Source organism: Cheilinus undulatus, linkage group 20, assembly GCF_018320785.1.
Source record: "Cheilinus undulatus linkage group 20, ASM1832078v1, whole genome shotgun sequence".
In the NCBI taxonomy this organism is placed as follows: Eukaryota; Metazoa; Chordata; class Actinopteri; order Labriformes; family Labridae; genus Cheilinus; species Cheilinus undulatus.
The window spans coordinates 27,522,319-27,544,455 of NC_054884.1; the positions used below are offsets into that span (position 1 = coordinate 27,522,319).

General features: G+C 38.0%; 1 protein-coding gene across 12 annotated transcripts in view; it reads left to right on the top strand.

The window, feature by feature from the left end:
* The window catches only part of LOC121528074 (calcium-activated potassium channel subunit alpha-1-like), a 142,095-nt gene that overhangs the window by 116,901 nt on the left and 3,057 nt on the right, over positions 1 to 22,137 (top strand). For 4 of the 12 annotated variants that reach the window (XM_041815210.1, XM_041815212.1, XM_041815214.1 and 1 more), the window contains 10 exons: positions 6,397 to 6,520; positions 6,886 to 7,110; positions 8,994 to 9,186; positions 10,101 to 10,214; positions 10,438 to 10,530; positions 13,453 to 13,583; positions 14,341 to 14,535; positions 16,964 to 17,082; positions 17,188 to 17,409; positions 21,599 to 21,627. In XM_041815210.1, the coding sequence (XP_041671144.1) occupies positions 6,397 to 6,520; positions 6,886 to 7,110; positions 8,994 to 9,186; positions 10,101 to 10,214; positions 10,438 to 10,530; positions 13,453 to 13,583; positions 14,341 to 14,535; positions 16,964 to 17,082; positions 17,188 to 17,409; positions 21,599 to 21,627 (1,445 nt within the window). The remainder of the gene's footprint in view (positions 1 to 6,396; positions 6,521 to 6,885; positions 7,111 to 8,993; positions 9,187 to 10,100; positions 10,215 to 10,437; positions 10,531 to 13,452; positions 13,584 to 14,340; positions 14,536 to 16,963; positions 17,083 to 17,187; positions 17,410 to 21,598; positions 21,628 to 22,137) is intronic. The other 8 variants (XM_041815215.1, XM_041815216.1, XM_041815217.1 and 5 more) reach the window with 3 other exon arrangements.

Here is a 22,137-nt window from a genome sequence, read left to right on the forward strand (position 1 = left end):
AATGGTCCAGTGAGTTTACTCCCTGGGGCAGCACACGCCTACTACGTTGCTCTGATTGGCCTGTATTGAATTTGACAGACAGAGCCTTTGTCCAATTAGCTTCTAACTTTTATTTTGAAAGGCTTTGCCCTTAACAAACACTGAGCTAATGTCCTAACAGTCACTCTGGCATGCTCTCACTACTGTATGGCGGTCAACAAGGACACTGAAAAACCAAAACAAGATCGAAAAGATGCTAAAATGCTGAACAGAAATGAGTTTAACAGCTTTGTTAGCCGATAATCATCACCAGAAGTGACGTCTTGTTGATACTAAAATACTGATCAGTGCAGCATTTAATACAAACTGTAAACAAAGACATGCATGCATATTATTTCCTTATTTCTTAAACTCTCAAATATCAATACCGCATTACCCTAAAAAGTCTGTTTAGGCTAAATCGTGCAGAAAACATCTTTAGAGTAAAAAATAACGTGTGCCTGTTTTTAGCGCTTACATGTTGGACTTGCAGAAGAGGCGCTCTCTGCCACAAGGTTTCATGTGACACCCACAGACTGCAGCTCTTAAACAGGCCTGGCACTAATGACAGCACCAGGCTGTCAGAGAGGCTCTAAAGGAAAGATAGCCCAAGGCTATTCATCTATTGTAGGAACCCTCTGAGTTCTTCTCAGCACGTAAGGCCACAGATGATATGTATCATCACAATGAGAGGTGAATTCAAATGCTACCTTGCTTTTATCTTGTCCCTTAGAATTAAAGCAGCACTTATTGATTTTGACTGGAGATAACACTGTTATTCAACAAGAGGCCATTACAGGGATGATAATAGTAATAGTCATTGTCATTAAGTGCCCTGTTATATGGAAACAGGACAACTGGGAAGTCCTGCGGCTTGACGTATACAAAGTGGAATAGTATGGATGGAATGAAATCAAACCTGACAGATGGCTTCATGTTCATGTTGCTAATAAAGCTGCTACTTTTGACATTTTTGAATTAAATTAAAAATGTCTCTTTGTTCTAGGACACAATATATTTAAGTGGTTAAAAAATCTAGGTTGTACATCAAAAAGAAGTATTTATACAGATGATTATCATTATTCTTTGATCAGTAGCCTCTGTTTTTTCAGGTGGGTGTTTGCCCTCGTTTGATTGTTTGATTCGGTTCAAAGTGATGTCAAAGTTGAATCGCTCCAGGTGCTTTTTAGACTCTCGGGTAACAAAACCAGGCTTTTCTAAAGCCGTAGCCATCAGCTAAATATCGGCCAACAACACCAATCCATCTACTTGTCATGCTAATACGCTGTACTATACAGGTGGATGTGTTATTTGGTCTGCTGCAGGCGCAGTGGGGAGGGATTTGCTGTGGTAGCCTAAGGGATACTTCATTGCAACAAGCGGAGAAGAAAACATCTTGGTGTATACTATATCAAATGTGTTTTTACAGGACCTGCAGCCTCAAGGCCTGTGTAAATAAGTAATGATCAACAGATTGGCTGTGAGTTTTGAAGAGCAAGCTTTTGTCAGTTTGCATGATGGGAAGGATTTTCAAAGACTTTGCCTGTCCTCACGACTTGTGCTGTGTTGAGAGTAAGCTAGTGCAGCGATGCTGAAATAGAAAATTTACATAATGTGCATGTTTAGCTTCTACTTTATGTCTCTCTTGACTGTCATTACACTCCTCTAGTAGACACCTGGCTTTATGTGTTGCGGTCATGACGTGTGAAGTCTTGTCAGACGTGTCATCTTTGCACTAAAGCGGCGAATTACGCTGCAGATCATTCTGAATGTTCAGAAGTGTGCTTACAGAAGTGACACTCACAGACGCCTCAGCGCGGTGTAATGAAACAAACCGCACAAAGAGAAGAAAGTGATCAGCTGTGGAGGCAGAACTGTCTCCTGTTTCCACATGCATCATCAAACCACAGCATCCTGTCTGGAACTTTGCAAAGACGACCTCACTGAAATTAACACCACTTCCACAGGCTCCTTGATGGGTCATAAGACACATCTAATTGTGGGATGTCACAACGCGTTCTGTCACATCGGACCACGCCGTGACACACACGTCATGTCTGCTACTGCACTGCTGAGGCAATTGGCAGTGCGGGATAGTGACAGGACGTCATGGCTGACAGTGAGCGATAGCTATCCTGGCAGAGCTCTGCCTCACCAGTCATCTCCACAAGGACAAACTGAAGTGACAGCGGCTCCACTGAGTGAGTGCTGAAACATTCGACTTCTGATGAAATATTTAGCTGAGGTGTAAAACCTCTAAATGCTTTCACTCTTATTAGAACTTCACTTTCAGACTCCTGCAGAAACCTTGTGATGTGAAGCAAAAGAAGAGTTTGGCAAGATCATTGCCATTTTCTTATGAAAATCCTTCTTTAAAACTTTGACATTTAAGAGACCATCACCTGTTTTATCTGCTGATCTCTATTAAATTATGACCAACCACTAGACCTATGAAGTACAGAGTGATTTAGCTAAATGTCGACCTTTAAATTAATTTTAAATGACCTTTTTTAACCATATAATCAAAGTACAATGACACACTAAGATATAGAAACGCATTCCTGCCACTTTTAAAAAACAAAAAATATGAACAGGAGGAATTTATCACAAAATAAATTGCAATTGAAATTATGAGATAAAAAGTCAAATTTATGATATATACAGTTGAAATTATGAAATAAAAAACAAAATTGTGTGATATAAAGTCAAAATATGAAATAGTCATTTTTTTAGATAAAAAGTTGAAATATGAGATAAAAACTCAAAAGTCAAAATCGTGAGACAAAAAGTCAAATATAAAACAAAGTAACTGTCATAAAACATCAAAATTGTGAGATAAGTCAAAATAAAAGAATAAAAAGCGATTGTTACAAGATAAAAAGTAAGAATTCTAAGATGAAAAAAACAAATTATGAGAAGATGAAATTATAAGCTAGTGTGTCATAATTATAAGCTAATTAAAGTATAATTTATCTTTTAATGTCTTTTTAATTCAAATTTAAAACTTTATCTCATGAAAATGACTATTTTTCATAATTTTGACTTCTATATTTCATAAATATGTCCCTATATATCATCATTTCAGCTCATCTCACAGATTTGATTTTTTTATTCCATAATTATGTCTTTTTCCCATAATTTTGATTTTAATTTTTACTTATTTATTTTTATGACTATTTTTTAATTATTTTTTATATAAGGACCACTTTGTTCAATGAAAAAGAAGATCCCTTTATTCTAAAGACAAAAATAAAGAAATGTGAGAATATGAGGTCTTACACCTAAGAGAAACCAAACTCATAATTTGGGGATTTTTGAGTAAAAAATTTTACAACAACCAAAACTTAGAATTTTTGCAATTATTATGTTTAAAATAGCCTATTGCATGGAAGAAAATCATACCAGATGATAAACCTAATCAAATTTAACTTTTTCCAGAGATGAAGTAATGAGGAAATACTCATGATTTTAACTCAGAGTCTTCACATTTTCATTTTAATCCAGTCTTGAAAGAGACGTGGTGTTACCTGGGGCTATTCAGAACAAAACAACACACAAACAGTATCCAGGCGATGACTCTAATCCAAGCAATAATATCATACTTAGTAAATTTCACATTTTTTAGTTCATTAAGTCATATTTTACAGCTATTCAACCTCGAGTTTTTCTTTTTATAATTATAACTAAATAAACCCCCCCAAGAATTAATGGCTACTGTTTGATTTTTTTTATATTTAAAGGTAGCCTTAATATGCCTTTGCACAAGAGGGACTTAAAGGATTACATTTCTATAGTTTTAAAACAATATTTTCTTAGCTTGACCTTTTAATATACGATATGATCACATGACCACACAACCCACACATATAGAACATACCCATCTTGCACAAGACTCTCATTGAAATTGTTTAAAATATGCTAATAATGGGGTTCATTGGGTCTTATCTAATCAAAAATTATAGTGAATATTTGCACATTTTATGTGGTCATTTTCATTATTTTCATGACATCAAGACTTTTTGTCATGACATCAGTTGATTCTTAGACATAATGAAAAGTTATTTAGGCAGTTGCACATCACAGTGAAATTGAACTTTTTCACCAAATTGATAGAAAGCAACTAGAGTCAGTGTGTTGTCCTATCAATATTATTTTCCATAACATCCTTGAACATGTGCCCTTCATATTAGAATGACTTTGACAGATGAGACTGTGAGAGGTTGAAAGTGGCAGAAAGGACGGTTTTCCTTCCCTAACCACTTCCTCTCTTGAAAGGACATCCAGGTCTTGCCTAGGGGTATATGAGCCCAAGGCGGGCTTTTTTGGCTTCAGTCTCTCTGAGCCCGAGGGATGAGAGTTTCGTCTGACACTTTCATGCATACTTAACACGTTACTTAAAGCAGCATTCTTTTAAAGTACTCAGACGGATTAGAGAGGGGAGATGACTTTAAGTATTTAAAAGGATTTTAAACAGAGACACAAGGCTTTTGTCTGAGTTTAAGATGAAAACATCATCAGCTATAACACCAGACTGATAAAGGGTGTTGTAGTGCCAGGGAGATTCTGTATGGTAGCTCAAGGCTTCCGTAGCTTTAGCACAGTTGGTGGCTAGCTAGCTTGAATTTTTTTTTTCTTATGCTGACATTTTGTTTTTTTTTTGTTTGTTTGTTTCCTATAATAATACTTTATTATAGGGCTGCTAAACAAAAGTGGAATTAATCTCTGAATTTTTTAAAGTTAACTGGATAATTCTCCACTATTTTCCATCCCATTTTGAACTGTCTCAAACTAAGGGTACATTACTTCCTGTTTGGATACCGACCTGCTTTTATTTTGAAAGAAAGGAAGGAACTTAAGGTATAGATCAAAGATTATAACACAAACTTAACCATGGGAAAAAGAACATGTCATGGATTGAAAGTAAATAAGGGAACATTAAAGACTGAGAGAAAATCATGCAATTACTTAAAAAATAATAATTTCCAAATGTTTTGCCATAATCACATCCTGATTAAAGCATAAATGCTAACAGCCCTAATTTACTGTACACAAATACTGATTTTGGGGGGGACTGTATCTCAATAAAGGAAAAAAAATGGGTCATTTCTCTCCAATTATATCTCTAGTAATTAATGTTTCATGATTTTAAAAATATAGTCCACATTTGATGCTGTAAAGCATGTAAAAAAATGTGTTACTTACATTGTGCAAAGCCTGTGCTCTAGTTTTCTTGCAAAGCATGCTGGGATGGCAAAAAACCCTTCTTGAGGTTGGAATTATTAGAGGAAAAGCAAGACAAATGTTATAAATTATACTGAATACATTAACTGATGCTTTTCATCAACAGGGGACAATAGTTGTGGAGCTTAAAGTGCCATACGTGTAAAAGCTTGACACATTTGACAGAAAAGTGGGCTTAAAATGACATTAAAAAGATAATAGATATACGAATATTGTCTCTATATGATAAGTACTGGTCTGGAACTTCATATTATCATATAAAGATATCAAACAAAAGTAGTCTTTGTTTATTTGGGGTAATTTTTGTAAGTTTATTATCTTTATCTTTTGTTATATTTGAAGAAACTCTGTCTAAGCATCATACGATGGTGTTTTGATGCATCACAACCACAGGTATTCATGTCAGGACATGACTCCAGTGGTCAGCATTGTGGAGGATGAAGCTCACCTCAGTGCTCTGTAAAATTAGTTTATGTAGTCATGTTTAAACATTTATACCCTTCACTTTGAAAAGCAAATATGATTGGGCAAATTGCTGAAATATTTAAAGTCTGGTCTGTTAAAGCTTTTACCACGCAGCACACTACGTCAAAAGCTGTATGCGGTAAGGGGGCGTAATTGCATCTCCGTGCTCATGCCAGTCAACGCAGTGTGTTGCTGCCATCTCCTTCCGCCTGGCTGCCGCTGCATATGTCACTCCGCTTGATGACATGGCAGTTTTATTGGCGTTTCTGCAGATGGCCTCTGACAGGAATGAGCACAGATGGAAAAAAGGAAGAAAGCAACTTTAAAGTATAACTGATTGGTCTGAAGATCCCTACATATGCTGGTCTAAAAATGAATATTTATATTCTTATTTCTCTAATTTTTCTCCTTGATTGTAGTTATTTTATTATTATTGCTCATTATCTTGTTTTAACCTTCACATACCTAGTCAAAGTTTTTTTCCCTTGGATAGGTTCTGTGTAACATTACATTATTAATGCCTGTCTGTGATTATATATTCAGGTTTTTATTGAGTTTAATTCTTCTTTATTGGTAAAAGGCCAAAACTAGTTCCCTAACTCCTCATTTACAGTGTCTGTGAAGTCTGATGACTTCCTTTATGTCCTCCCTCTTGTCTCTTTGTTTGATTAGACACGACCCGCTCCTCGTCCCAGGCAACGAGCAGATTGAAAGCATGGACGAGAGCATAAAGAAATACGACTCCACAGGGATGTTTCACTGGTGCCCGTCCAGAGACATCGAGAAGGTCATTTTGGTGAGTTCTGCTCTTTTACTCGGCACACGTCATTTGTCCCCGACACTCCTCTCCCCCAGTGACAGATGTGTCATGTCACAAAGCACCATCAGAGGCTGACAGGGCACTTAAACACTCTGTAATGAGCTGTTTGACATGTCATTTGCTATATGGGGGCCCTGTACATAGAGCATTTCTTGTACTAATACATATGCCATTTTTCAAATTAGGTTCATAGTCTACTGCAGTCATGAACCGTGTGATATATTTCAACGAATGAGCTGACGTGGGAAGACAAATTGCACCAACAATTTCTAGAAAAGGCAGTCCATTATGCCACATTTATGTTCTAAACATAATTTTTCTATCCTTCTTTTCCCTTTCAGACCCGCAGTGAGGCTGCCATGACAGTTCTGAGTGGTCATGTGGTCGTTTGCATATTTGGAGATGCGAAATCAGCATTGATCGGTCTGAGAAACTTTGTCATGCCTCTAAGAGCGAGCAACTTCCACTACCACGAGCTGAAGCACATCGTGTTTGTCGGCTCCCTCGAGTATTTCAAGCGAGAGTGGGAGACTCTTCACAATTTTCCAAAAGTCTCCATTTTACCGGTAAGTACAGTAAGGTCAAATATTTAAATGGTTGTGTAGATGGTAGGTTTGGTAAATTAGGTTCTTTGGCAGCCCAGATTGATCTTTAGCCATTGTATTGAGATCTGGTGTCATTTTTGGTCATCTTTACAAATAAAACTTTGTTTGTCATTAATTAACTCTGCATAATAAGAGCCTTAAGATCATTGCAGTGACTGTTGGTTATCATAACATTACCAATCTTGGAACCCTTCGGCAGCCTCATGCCTCTGGGAACAGCAAGAATATTTCTTTCTTTAGCATTAAAACCTTCCAGATGAGATTCCCTTTTCAGTATGGCATTTATGTCTGCTATGCAAAGGCTGTCATTTCTCTTACCCCTAAGTGGTGTTGTTAATCTGTTGTGTCTCAGTTCCACAGGAAACTATGAGTGTAACACTGCAGTTTTAGCCAAGCTTTCTTCAGTGCTATAAGTCACCAAAGATTAATAAAAAAGTAAAAAGTCAAGCTTTGCCAAGTCTGCCCTTAAAAGGAGGAGAGAACAACTTTAAAATTGCATGGGTTTTGAATGGAGTTTGGTTGAATTCTTTTAGATGAGTTTTACCATGGGGCTACTGCAGCTCAGTAGGTAGGAGCTGTCATCCTTTATTCAGAAGGTCAAGGGTTCAATACCCAGCTCCTGCAGTCAAATATGGACGTGTCCTTGGCCAAGACACTTAAACCCAATTGGTCCCACAGTGTGTGTGATTCCATCACCAGTAAACGTCAAAAAGAAAGAAAAAAAACAAAAAACAAAAATGTCTTAAGCTAACAAGTGCCACAGACCTTAGTTAAGGTTTTCCTTCTCTGTTTTCAAAAATTATCCCGTCCACGTATACTGTATTCTCAGAAACATCTTCCACATGAATATGCACCCATGCAGTAAAGAGCATGCCATGTCAACAGTAGTGGTATTCAATGAGAATTTCTTTGTTTATTTCTATAAGTCCAGCTCAGAGACAGTGTCCTTCAGGGGAAATTTTTTTGTCACCCCAGTCAGAACCAGGTCTTGTCCAGAGGCGCTGATGTTCTAATGTTTGCAGTGGGGTTTGTGTCTTTAGAGTTAAATCAGCAGTGACCTCCATAGTCCAGACAGGGAAGAAACCAGATCACAGTGTGATGTTACAAGACCAAATCTGTGTTTTCCACATCCACATGTAGGTGGAGTTTCAGAAAATCTGGAGGGATTTTTAAAGAAAGTGTGTTTTCAGTGACCTAAAATGCTGTTTACATGCCTACAAAAGGCCAAAATGCATAGTAAAACTTGAATTTAAAAATACCCGCCTCCGTGTGGACAAATCCTCATTTAAAAATACCACAGACTTAGTGATGATGGAAGCAGATGAGATAAAATGCTACCACGTTACCAGGTTTTAAGAACCACCACTTTATCAAAGCACAGTTTACTTCAGTGTGTCAGTAATATCCTAGACATGAATAGTGTTGGCTATTCATGTCAGGGATATCATTGACATTTTAATGGTTTTATTGGGCAACTTAAGGAGCTAGTGTAGAGAAAATTCAAGCAAGAGTAAATAGATCCCTTAGAGTGTCAAACAGGAAAGTAGGGTGTGAAAACTGGTGATTGCTGATGTCATACTGTGCATTTGTTGACTAAACATTTACCTCCCTGCAGATTTAGAATTCTGCACTGAACAGCACATAGCAAATGACCTTATCCAGGTAGCAATAAAACTGGCTGCTGATTGAATTAAATCATTAAACAGTCAACATTTTTGTGTATGACACAGCTCTGACATCAGGTCCAAGGATAATAACTACAGTATTAAAGTTGTTGTGTTTTTGTTTACCTCTTGTATCTCAAAGGTGAGATAACGAATTCTCCCCTTCACTTCCTCTCAAAGGGCACACCGTTGAGCCGGGCAGATCTGAGGGCTGTCAACATCAACCTCTGCGACATGTGTGTCATCCTGTCAGCCAATCAGAACAATATTGACGATGCATCACTGCAGGACAAAGAATGCATCTTGGCGTCACTCAACATCAAATCCATGCAGTTTGACGACAGCATCGGGGTCTTGCAGGCTAATTCCCAAGGTAAGGGGCGCCCTATCATAGTTCACTGCACCGCCTGGGAGGGACAGGGTGCTGGCACACAGAATATCCCTCACTAGGTGCTGCCTGGCTGACCTGGTGTCACTGCGTTTGACACTAAACCTTACTGACTATTCCTCAGGTTACTGTAACAACTAGTTTCTTCACAAAGCTAATTGGTTGCAACAAGCACAGGGCTGGCACAGAAGTCCTACCTGATATTTTGTCTTTCAGAGAATGGGACTACTTTGTCACAGATATGTGTATTATTTATGAGTACGCATGTCACAGCTTTCAAACAGCCACCGAAGCACTCAGTTAGCCTGATACGGCCTTCAATAATGCTCATTCTTTAGCTCTGATAGACATGCTTTTAGAAACCTCTTGACCCGAGATGAGGGGAGGAAAAAACACGGCAATTTCATTATTTCTCTAATACATGTATGACCTCCTATTTGCCTGAGTCAGCAGCAAGTGATGGATGTCAAAACAGGGTCTATGTATAATACATACAGCATCACTGATTTAATGTGCTTACTTGTCAGTCTGAGGAAAGCAAGAAAATGTCAAGTCAATTTGAATTCAATCTTGCGTCACTTATTTTCTATTTCATAGCTCTGTACAGTACATGCTTTTTTTTTGCTTATGTGTGTAAAAGGTTTCCGTCTCTGTGCACATACAATCTAAGTGAAACAAAATGAGCTGTATGTCGCATCTATAATATATACGCTTAATACTGGACTTTGACAAGGAAACTGGAGAATCGCACTCAGCAGCTTTCTGCTCTAGCGTTAGCCAAGAATGGATGAAATAGCCTCGACGTACTAGTTCTGCTGATTTTCCTGTTCGTAGCCTATGAAGAAGTTTTGAATATTGCATTAACAGATGTGTTGTATGTTTTCTGTCTGTCCATTTAGGCTTCACACCACCAGGCATGGATAGATCCTCTCCTGAAAACAGCCCAGTCCACGGATTAGTGCGGCAGACTTCTGTCACCACTGGAGCAAATATTCCCATCATAACAGAACTGGGTATGCTCGCTGCTGTATAATTGTGTCAGATGATTGATCTTCTGGCTCTACAGATGCATGTTTTCTCAGCTAAGTACTTGTTAACAGATCAGAAAACATAATATCTGCAATTAGAGGCTGTCAACACTTGATTAACCGTGCTAAAAGTGCAGTTTTTGTGTGTTTTTTTTTATCCCTTGTTGACATGCTCCAGTAACTGTTTCTCCCCTCAACACTTGTCTAGCACCATTAGCAAAGCCAGGCAAAAAACTGCCTGTGATTTCATTCAGTCAGGATAAAAGCAGTGGGACCAGCATACAAATGATAACAGAGCTGGGTAAGAAGTGCCTCTGTCCTGTACTGCAGTGTTGTAACTGCTGCTGCCTCCATATCAGCTTTTTTTCTTTTGATTTCTCTTGCGGCACAAGAGGCTCAGTCCATTCCCATGGCATCACTTTGAGCACATTTTACCCTCGGTTCTGGTTGAAATTGCCTGTCTTGTTTTGGCTCCCCTTATCTCAAAGCAAAAATTTTTTCTCCCCTTTTATTTTTCCAAGAATTACAAGGCCTTTGATCCCTCAGAAGTCCTTGTGGCTGTTTTCATAGCATCTTCTGTCGGATCACATTCTCTGGCCCGTGCCCTTCTTTTCATCTCGGCCCTGTCTGTATGACTGACGTTTTATTTCTGTCCTCACAGAAGAAGCAGTTCTCCAACTAAATTTTACATCATTACTTCTTTCCAGCTACTGCATGTGTTGTGCTCAAAGACGTCTTCAAAGACAGTTTCAGGGCAATGAGATACTTTCATTTGTTTTGACATGCAAGTGCAAGTAATTGCAAGTTCTGTCTTGGTTTCACAAGACAAACAATGGCATATTGGTTTTGCTGATATTGACTGCAGGACGACTCTGAATCAAAGCCTGAAGCTTTGACAATATGCATGCTGTCATAAGTGTGCATGATTGGCCTGGATATGGAATGTGGTAGAGGCGAGTTTACACAAAAAACAGATGTTTTTGCTTTAAAGAAACCACAGTTTGTCCAAATAATGAACAAACAAAGAGTAACTAAACCCTCAGACCACTTTTTTCACAAAAGACCTATGTTTGATGTACTGTTGACCAGTTAGGGTCCAAATCTTAAAGGTTGAAAAAATCGAATGCAACTTAGTGTTTTAAATTTCTACTGGCTGATCTGGTACCAAGTGGTGCCATTTCTCATCACCACAGAGCTGCACAGCTACTTCCCACTTTTTACCTGACCCTTGTAGCAGTCTACTGCCAAACTTTGCAGCTCCACCAATCAGAGACATTCCTGTGACACTCTAAGATTGTAGACGCTGATTGCAAATAAACTATTCTTACTTAAAACGGGGTTGATAATCTTCATTTCCCGATTTAAATCGTCTATTGTCAGTGTCAGTTCTGTTGCCGTGACCGTCTAGGATTATGGGTAATAAAGCGCTGTTGACTGAAATAGTGAAAAAAAAAAAAGAAGAAAAAAAAAGAAAAAGTTAAAGTTAATAAACAAAACAGGTTGATAACATACAAACTTTTGCCTTTTACATGACAGTATAGCATTGTATTCTTATTTAAACCATCTTCTGGCAAAAATGACCATTAATTACCTAAAATCAGCAGATGCTTAAGTTTCAAATGTAAAGCTGGGATTAAACAATCAGAGACATCACTGTGACACTCTAGGATTGTGACACATGTAGTGTAGTTGACAGAGATTGAGAATAAATCGCTTTTGTATCCAGCTAAAGGTGAATAAAATTGTGTTGAACAAACTAGTCTTAAGTGGAGAAAATGCCTAGAAATTAGCCAAATATAAAACAGGGTCATTGTGTCAGTGGGTATATGATGTTAGGCTGTTATGCTCAGTAGGGTGCAGCTAAAGTGAGCAACTAGCTCTGCCAGCTTTGGTTCCTCTTTGCAGATTATTATCATGATTATAGTGGTTACTAGGGATGTCAAAAGATTACAACTTTGAGTCACGATTAATCTAAGGATCACAATAGGTAATCGCGATTAAACATCCTTTTTATCTCGTCTAAATTTCCACTATTTTGCCATTTCGTTTTTATGTAATTTTTGGATTTATCTGCTGTCTTAAACTGAAGGTCATCAACGTACAGTTTAGATACAGACCTGCTTCATATGATTGAAGACTTTAATATGAACTTAGCTAAGGAAAAGGGAACTTGTGATGGATCAAAAAAGAAATAAGTGAACTGTTAAAAGGTAATCGTTTAATAACACATTAAGGAGCAGTAGCGGGCTTATTTTGTACCACTGTGGCTACATGGAGATGCTACAGTGGCTTAACCAAAATTTGTTAAAAGGGACCCAAAAAAAAAGCATGCAATTTATCGCGATAAAAAAAACATGAAGTGCACTAAGATTGTTACTAGATTGTTATTAATTGTGATTAAAGCGATTCATCTTGACAGCTCTAGTGGTTACACATTAATTGGGTTGAGTGGTTCTATGTGAGTATAACATTTGACGGCCTACGTACAACTTTATTTTCATTTCTAGTTCAAAACCCTTTAATACTATGCTGTTCCTACGACATGCTAACTGCAAAGTTTCTCATATTTATGCCCAGTAGAGAGTGGCTGACAATAATCAAAGCTACTAATGGGGGGGGCGGGTTTATTACAGTTTTAAAGAGCATCCGACTAAGATTTTAGGCCTGTATTTTGTTTTTAAATGATTAGTTTAACTGACTCATAAATCTTGCACCAGCTAATTTATCTAAATATAACTGTTCTGCCATCTAGCTGCATGCTTACCTAGTCAACAGCATACAAACTTGTGTCTACTTCATGTCTATATATTGTTTTACACTCACCTAGCTCGGGGTAAGTCGACTTTGAATGGTTATGACATGTGACCCATAATCAAGTCTAAACAGCGGCACAGACTCCCCTCCCCAGCCCTTTCTGTGGCATCCTAAAAGCATATTTTGTTTAAAATTCCAGGGTAGATGCACCTCAACTGAAACTCTGGGGTTTAGTTACTCTTCAATGAAAACTTAAGAAACCATACATAGAATTCTAAAACAGTCCATATCTGCAGCATGATACCTTTGTGTCCTCTTTTTCACCTAAATCGAGCACTTGCCTGATGAATGCTTCAGCACACAATCCATGCTTATATAATCACATAATTCCCTGTGATCTGCTTTTCAGAAATCAAATGTAAAAAATGTAAAATATGCCACATATATGTCTGCTTGTTTCTATCCATAGTGAACGACTCAAATGTTCAATTCTTGGACCAAGATGATGACGACGACCCAGACACCGAGTTATACCTCACTCAGCCTTTTGCCTGTGGGACTGCCTTCGCAGTCAGCGTGCTGGATTCCTTAATGAGTGCTGTAAGTCAGAATCAATTCAGTTTACTGACAGAATTAGCTTATGAGAGAGGATTTGTTACAGTGGTGTATCTGTCTAAATCATCTCATAAATCTTGTCTTTTGATATGAAAACAGATGGTAGAATACCCATTATTCTCCCTCCTTCTTTCTATAAACATTGAAACAATAGACAACAAGACTGGAACTTGTACCTGGTGTGATGGCTTCACTTGTCTGCCTTTCAGTTTGAGTGAGGTTAGAACAAAGCTGCCTTCAAGTGCGCTCTGGTCTAGACAAAGGTAATGCTACCTAATGGACAGCCCTCATCCATCATTTTAGTCAATAGTGCTGTCAGCAGCTGAGGGAGATGTCACTGTGCTGTACAAGCAGGGGGAGACAAGAGACTGTAGTGAGAGGAAAAGGGCCAGACGTTTGCTTTTTATTCAAATTAAGAAGGCAGCAACAGCATGGAATTAACAAAGATAACTTGATGGAATAAAGGCAACTTAAAGGCTTAATTCACATTTATCTCCAAACATACTCGTCTCTGTAATAAATGCCTGAACAGCAAGAATGAGCACAGGGACTTCCTGTTTCTCTGTCAAATGTGAGTGAAAGTAACCTGCAGTAATTGGATTCTCTTGTCTTTCCAATAACATGAAGCAACAGCAGGGTTAGAAGGCAATTTCAACCAGGCTGGCACTTTGAAAAGGTTCAGTTGTGACTTTTTTGGGGGGGTTCTTAAGAATTTACTCTCTCCCTTCCTTTATTCTACCAGACATACTTCAATGATAATATCCTCACCTTGATCCGGACGCTGGTAACAGGCGGGGCGACGCCGGAGCTGGAGGGGCTGCTGGCAGAGGAGAATGCGTTACGGGGTGGCTACAGCACGCCACAGACCCTGGCAAATAGGGACAGGTGTCGCGTGGCACAGCTGGCCTTGTACGATGGGCCCTTCGCCGACCTCGGGGTAAGTGACTGATCTTGTCAGCCGAGGGCGAAGTGCTTCTTGTCTGCTCGTGTTGTGAGGGCTGACTTTGGTGGAAGGGTTTAGACTAACAGGGACGGCTGTAATTCAGAGGGGAGGTAAATAACAGGAACTGTATCCAAAAGGAAAGATCAACTCTGTGTGAATGGAAATAAAACTTCATCCAACCCTGTTACCCTGTTCTTATTCTATAATATTCCAGCAGTATTGGTTTTTAGAGGGGGAGAGACTGCCTTTTGATTAGCCTGTTTTTTTTTTTACTTTTATTATGACTAATTTATATCTAAAAAATTTTTTTTAAATGATAGGAAATAATGATACAAGTAAAAATTAATGTTTTTCTAATGCTAAGGTAGTGCATAAAGACTTGTAGTGTGTTCAACTTCATATTTGAACATACATTGTTTCAAAATAAACATCAAATCTGGCGTATAACAGCACTTTTAATACCTGTTTTTTCATCTAAAAGTTGACTGCATCCTGCATACCATTGCAACCAATATACCAGTATAAAATGCTGGGACATACAGCTACATTACCACAAGTGATGCTGCCACCATCATGCATTGCAAGTGATGTGAAGTGACTGAAAATTCACCCCAACTAATGTGTAATATAAGCTGCCACTACTGAAAGCAGGCTGAGGTACACAGCATTGCTGACCAGGTTAGCAGCCCCCCTTTTTTAACATGTGTTCTCCCTAATAAGGTCATAACCCCGCAATAAAAGGAAAAAAAAAAACATGTTATTCTTTTTAGTAAATAACATCATGACATGCTGGTTTGATTGAAAAAACTAACTTCACTAAAGAAAACAAGTAACCAAGTGTTGGGCAGAGAAATTTGTAGGGTTGTGGGTCTGTACTTCACAACTATCACTGTTACTCTAGGCTAAAAGCTCCTTTTTAACCTCTAGGAGAGCTCCCAAAACCCACTGTGTCTTATGTATTAGTGTAAGAGTGTTCATTTTGACAGCTATTTTTACTTTTAGTCTTGGTCTTAGTTTTCAGGATAAAATGTTTATTAGTTTTAGTGCCATTATAGTCATTTCCACCCTTTAGAGTCTAGTTTGTAGTCTAGTTTTAGTCAACAATAACTAAAAATGCTTTTAGTCCATAACACTCTGTCTAAAATGAATGTCTAAAACAAAAACATTTTAACCCTGTTTTAGACTCCTTAATGAAACGAAGCTTACTTTTTGTTTGGGTTTTTTTTGTGTCATTAAAGATCTAAATGAACACTGGGTGTGACTTATAATTTGGTTTTGACATTATAATGCACTCTATGCCAATGCATGTCCGCATCATAAGCTAGTGATGGACCTGGTGTACAACTGTAGTAGTCCCTTGTGTACAAGTTTTCATGTTTATCTGCTAACTGTTAAAAAAAAATGTGAATTTTAGAGGTTTTGATAAGTAATGCCTAGTTTGAAAAAAGGGACTGGCAGGAGTACACCTCTTAGCAGGGATGCATGATATTACTGATATGTCGGTTTCAGCAGATATGTAAATTTCTGCTGATATTTACAACAGATATATTGGTAATAAATAACAGCCTTAATCAGCTGTAAATATATGCTGTATGTATGAAGAAGTTTATGAAGTTTAAGACAGGGCCAAGAGACCTACATCATATGAAATATTTTTTTTAGATCATTCTCATTCCATAAACTTTAATGACTGAAGTTTTAGGTCTGAACTACAGTTGTGTGTTGTGTTGTGTTGTGGGAACAATATCTTTATCAGCTAAAATGAATTTGTAGGTATCAGCATATTGGATATCAGCAATAATCCCTTACTGTGCATCCCTTTCTCTAAGTGCTAGCAAGCCAGAAACATGCTTGTTCTAGAAATTTCATTCTTGGCATTCTGTTTTCAGAGTTGTATATTACGCCTTTCCATTTAATTGTATTTAACAAAAATGAATGAAAGCTATTCAAACTTGCCTGCTTGCAAACTCTCATAAGTGTCTGGGTGACATAAAGTTAAGACTAGTACTTATCTATTGATAAAAATCCTGCTCTAGTAGAGTGTTTTCATACCCAGAGTATGATTTATTGAAACTGCTCAGTGGAACAGAACTAATTTGTCCCAGCATTATCAATATCAGTCGCTATCTTTCAAAAGCTTGAATTTGTACCAAAACTTTACAACAACCTGCTCCACTTCCTGCATTTAAATCTACTGACTGATGCTTTTCTCTTGAACTATAATTTCTCTCCAAGGTTTTGTTGTATAAATGCAAATTCAGATGAATATTTAGTGTTGTTTGAAATTGTCTCATGGCTTTAATCTACTTAAATCATTGTATCAAAAAAGTAATGACCAGTTATTTGGAGTATTTAAATGCTATTATGGTGCATTTCAATAATTCTAGTTTGCAGACTGTATTCTATATCTTTTGTCTTGCAGGATGGTGGCTGTTATGGTGACCTGTTCTGTAAAGCACTGAAAACATACAACATGCTGTGCTTTGGTATCTACCGGTTACGAGATGCACATCTAAACACTCAAAGCCAATGCACCAAGCGGTGAGTTTGCTGTTTATATTTCTTACATTCTTCTGTAAAGATGCTCAGGAAAAAAAAAAAGCCTTCAACCCAACATTCCCACTTCTGCATCTGTTCCCTCTGCAGGTATGTTATAACAAATCCACCGTATGCGTTTGAGCTGGTGCCCTCAGACCTGATATTCTGCCTGATGCAGTTTGACCACAATGCTGGCCAGTCTCGAACCAGCCTCTCCCACTCTTCCCATTCGTCTCATTCCTCCAGCAAAAAGAGCTCCTCCGTCCACTCTATCCCAACCTCCAACCGCACCAACCGCACCAAAAGCAGGGACTCACGAGACAAACAAAAGTATGTGCTCCTTTAAAGCTCTCTGACTGTCTTTGTCCGTGAACAGTGCCTGCCAACAGTTTCTGTCCTGTGTGTCCAGAAAGACTGTAACATGCCTGGTCGTCTACGTCTGTATGTTTGTCTGAATGTGAACGTATGTGTTACTCACATGTCTTAGTTTGCTTCAACAACCCTTTACAGTTAAACACAGTTTGTCCTGTCCTCTGAGAAGGACCACCCTGCATAGGGCAATGTGTAAAACCAAAAAGGGCTTATTTCTTTCCTATGGACCACCTCGCTTTGAGCTTTAACAATGCAATCTTTAATTCTTAATTTTACCATACTTGTAATTTTTTTAATGCAAAGACCTGCAGTAGACTTTTTCCTGGGTTGTAACTATCATTGATGAGTAACTGGGGTAGAGGGTTTTTTATTTATAAGGATTTTTTGTGGAAACATTTTCTGTCTTGATTTTGACATTCTATAAAAACAAGTTCATCCAACAATGACAGGAATTAAAAGTTCCCATCGTTTAGTTTTATTACAGATTTTGAGTTTCATTGCTTTTTTTATTCTGTAGAGCCATTGCCCACACAGTAAACGCTTAATACAAACTTTCCACAGCAAAACAAAGTATTGTTATATATGTGGATTATTGGCCAACTACATAATAGACTACATCCCCTCAGAGCAGAACCTGGCAGACCTTTATTCTTATACTGTGCTTTCTTGTATTTATGACTCTGATCTCTATCATAAAGGTTACCGGGTTTCTCTGTCTTATAGCATTCCAAGTTTTTCTGAGTTAAAACTTGTGTTTTTTTTTTTTTTTTAATTTAAGCTAAACCCTTTTGTACTTGAATTGCACTTTAAAACTTGTCTTAAAAAGTTCTTTTCTCATGTCTATACAATGCTCAACATCATGTCCTCTATATGCCTTTTGATTTCCTTTGACAATCAAATGCTTTACAGAAATGTACTTTGCCACCATGAGGCTTTGAGACAGGATATTTACAGAATGACGTTCCAGTTATCAATAAAGTCACCGCCATTCTAATAACAGTGTCTTCACATGTTACTGTCAAATGTCATTGTTGTTTTGTTTGTGTTAAAGGTACAATTTGCAATTTTAAGGGAAGATGTTCATTAAACTATTCACTTGAACTCCAGTATCTCAGACCAAAACAAAAATTTTCTTTTTCCATACTTGCACTGGCCCTAAGCATACTTTTTCTCCTCCCCCACTGATCTCCAATTAGATATGCAAACAGAAGTAGATTTGGTTCCTTTTTCTCTTTTAAAGCTTCTAGACCAAAGTTTTTGAAAGCCTGTTGGTTCTCCTTGAATCGTACACTGGCATTATGCATGTAAATAAGATGGGGCCTTCTTTCTTCCCCCAGATGGAAAGGCAGGTTTACAAGCAGAATAAACAAGCAGAAGGAAGCACTAAAGAGCTGAGAACAATACACCCAAAGAGACATCAGTCTTCTTCAGAAAGTCATCACTCAATGATATATGTAGTTAGAATATACTGCATTTGATAGAGTTTGCTGTTTTAATCTTTGGCTACCTTACCAAATGGTGTTCCTACTTGGTTGATTTATAGTGATTGTGTTTCATCAAAATTGGAAAATAAGCTACTGTTTAAGTTGTAACTTTCTACACATATTGTTTTATACATGTTGATTGTCATGGTTGATTGAAACAAACAGAACTGCATCATCGGCAAGAGGGAAAATTCTGGTTCTTTAGTAACCAAACCAGCCATCTTTCTGTGCAAAGCCATAACTAAGTCTTATGCATGCCACTTCCTTAACACAGCTAAGCAGAAAAGGCCTGTGTTGTTGCGTACAATACAGACAGCAGCCTGCCTCCACAGCTACAAGACCCCTCTACTATTCTTCGAGGAAGAAAATGCTTGTCTATTTTCCTTTGGCTGGGGAAGAATCCTCAAAGAGTAGTTTGATGTCCCTACATTTATTCTAACATCTATCAACTGATCAACCATTGGCACTGCCAAGTGACAATAAATTCATTTAAATTTGTTAATAATTAATTCCGTATCTTCACCAAAAAGGTTAGTGGAGTTACCAGTTGTTCCCTGGTGTAATCAACCTTAGAGTTTGCCAAAAGCTCTTAAGGCCCCAATGAATGTTTACAGTCCTCCTTGATGTCTCTGTTCGTTCGAGAATTCCCTGACCCAAAACAAGCTTCTTCAATTTTGAAGACACCTTTTACCACTGGTGTTCAACCACAGTTAACTCCAGAATTAATACTACAACCAGCGCCAATGCTATCCCTTTCTGCCTTTGGGGTAAACACTTTTTCTTCAGCCTGACCTTGAAGACCTTAAGACTGATACCATCAGATGACATTTGAGGTTTACCAGAACTCTTTTGTGAACCTCAAGTTGCTACCTTACCTTACCAATCCCAAACTGTCAACAGTTGACAACTCAGTTCTTCTTTTCACTTGGGACCTGTGATGGCTGAATAATTTCCCTTCTTTGTCCAACATAACTCTTCCTCTAAGGCGTTATAGAACCAAGACATTTTGTTGCAGACGGCCCCCCTGCAAAACTTTACAGTCCTTAGCAATATGATATGACCAACTAGACAGTAGAATAAAAGCAGTTTGTTGTACAAATGGGAAAAAAGCAGCTTGTTCAGATATAACCATATTTACACCGTGCATTAACATCTATGCTGAATAATGAGATACTGAGTGGTATCCTTAGTGTTAGGTGTGAACACATAAGTACTGCTGACAATTTGACATCTGATAGATAGGACCTAGAGAGGGATAATAATAATAATAATACATTTTATTTATAATGCACTTTTCATTAAGGAAAATCTCAAAGTGCTGAAAGGGATGATTTGGGATCCCCTCATCCAGACTGATTTGGTAGTGTAGACACGTGTACTGACATTAAAAGCCGCTCAATTGACTGATGTAATCTGTGACTGTCAACGAGTAAACAAAAATATTTTTTTAACTTATGACCATCCAGTCTTCAAGTCAGGTCAGGTCAGGTCAGGTCAGGTATGGAAGCGTATGCCAGTTTGGCACTTTGCCAAGTCAGCGATGGCCCTGCACTGCTCTGGCCTCCTGATGGCAATCATCCAGGCCTGGACCAGGCCCATGCCCATCACTCCAGTTATCCTCCCAGCTGACCCCTCCACAATGCATGCTACCGCCCCCAATGTCTGCTCCAGCCCACCAGGTCCTGAGCACCCAATATGCAGTGAGCTGGGTCAGGCCATGGTGCACCAGGTGCCTGTAGAAGCACAGCTGCAGCTCCCATATAGAGTAGCTGAAACATGCTGAGCCAAACAATGTGGATGGTTTAACCCTCTTATGTTTTTATAACCATTATTGTCGATTTATGTGTGTAATTTGATAAAAAATTTATTTATGTTTTCATGTAATGCATTTATAGGAATTGCATTACTGATGCAGGTATGGGTCTTCAAGTATTTTCCTATAGCATTGCTGTTTGTGGGATGGAATTCCCTATTCAGCATTATTTAATGGTTAATTCAAAAAGTGAATGCTCAATTTTTACATTTTCACAGCTGCTGAATGACTTTTAAGAGTATTCTTTGGTTAGTAATATGTTCCCATTTTAAATATACACAATGTGGACAAAGTATCTGGCCACCTGACCATTACACCATTAGGGACTGTAATGCATTGATTTCAAATACATGTAGTTTAATTTGAAGTTGCAAATACCTCTGTCCATATTGTGTATATAATATCTGATATCTACAAATAGCTGCACAACTTCATAGTGGTTGCACTTTATCCAAAATGCATTTTTTCTGTTTTGTTTTGTTTTTTCTTTAAGACAAAATTACATTTGGTATGCAATCTGCATGCTGCTTACTACTTTCTTCTATCCAAAACATAGACAACACCTTTCTTTCAATTGTTTTAGAAACTGGCATGGTCACAGTATGGCTGCTGATGCTTAACCAATAGGATTCACTGCAATGGCACTTCAAGATTTTCTGATATGATTCACTTTCTGTTTATCTTATGCTAGTTCTTGATCAAACTGGCTGTTTAACCTCCTCTACATCAATATGTAATGAGATCATCTGCTATTACCTCTGATCATCATGCTGTGCAGTTTCTGTCATTAATGATTATATTAGTATTTCACATTAGCTTACATTTAGTGTACTACTTTCTTTTTCCAAAGTGCAACAAGGATGAATAGAGTGAGCCAAGGTATGGAAGTGAATGATTATGCATGATGTTAAATAATGCATTGAACACGGTCATGTCCTTGCTGACATTTTACCCCCTGAATGAAAGCCAAGTAGTGAAGTGTTTCCAAATGACTGCACTGGGACCGCATGGTTATGACCTATGCAGTACATCTCACTGTAGGATTTCCCTGTAGAGTGTGTGCTCGCAGCTCAACGGTTTGATGCTACTTCACTTTATTCTGTATCAGTGTTGGATGTTTTATTATTGGCAACTTAGCCTCAAGTCATGTTGATGAAAATGCATGACCACGGATATTGCCAAGTGGATGAATCACCAGCGATGCAATGCCAAACGATTTATTCCCTTCTATAAGATGAGAAAGTTGCATCAAGCCAAGCGCCTGAAGCCCTACAAATCACATTAAAAGAGAAAAAAAATGATGATGGTTTTAATGTGAAGTATTAATTTCTAATTTTGGACAGTGAAATCTGAAGGTGGAGTGTGTTTAATTGTTGACCTGCATGTCTG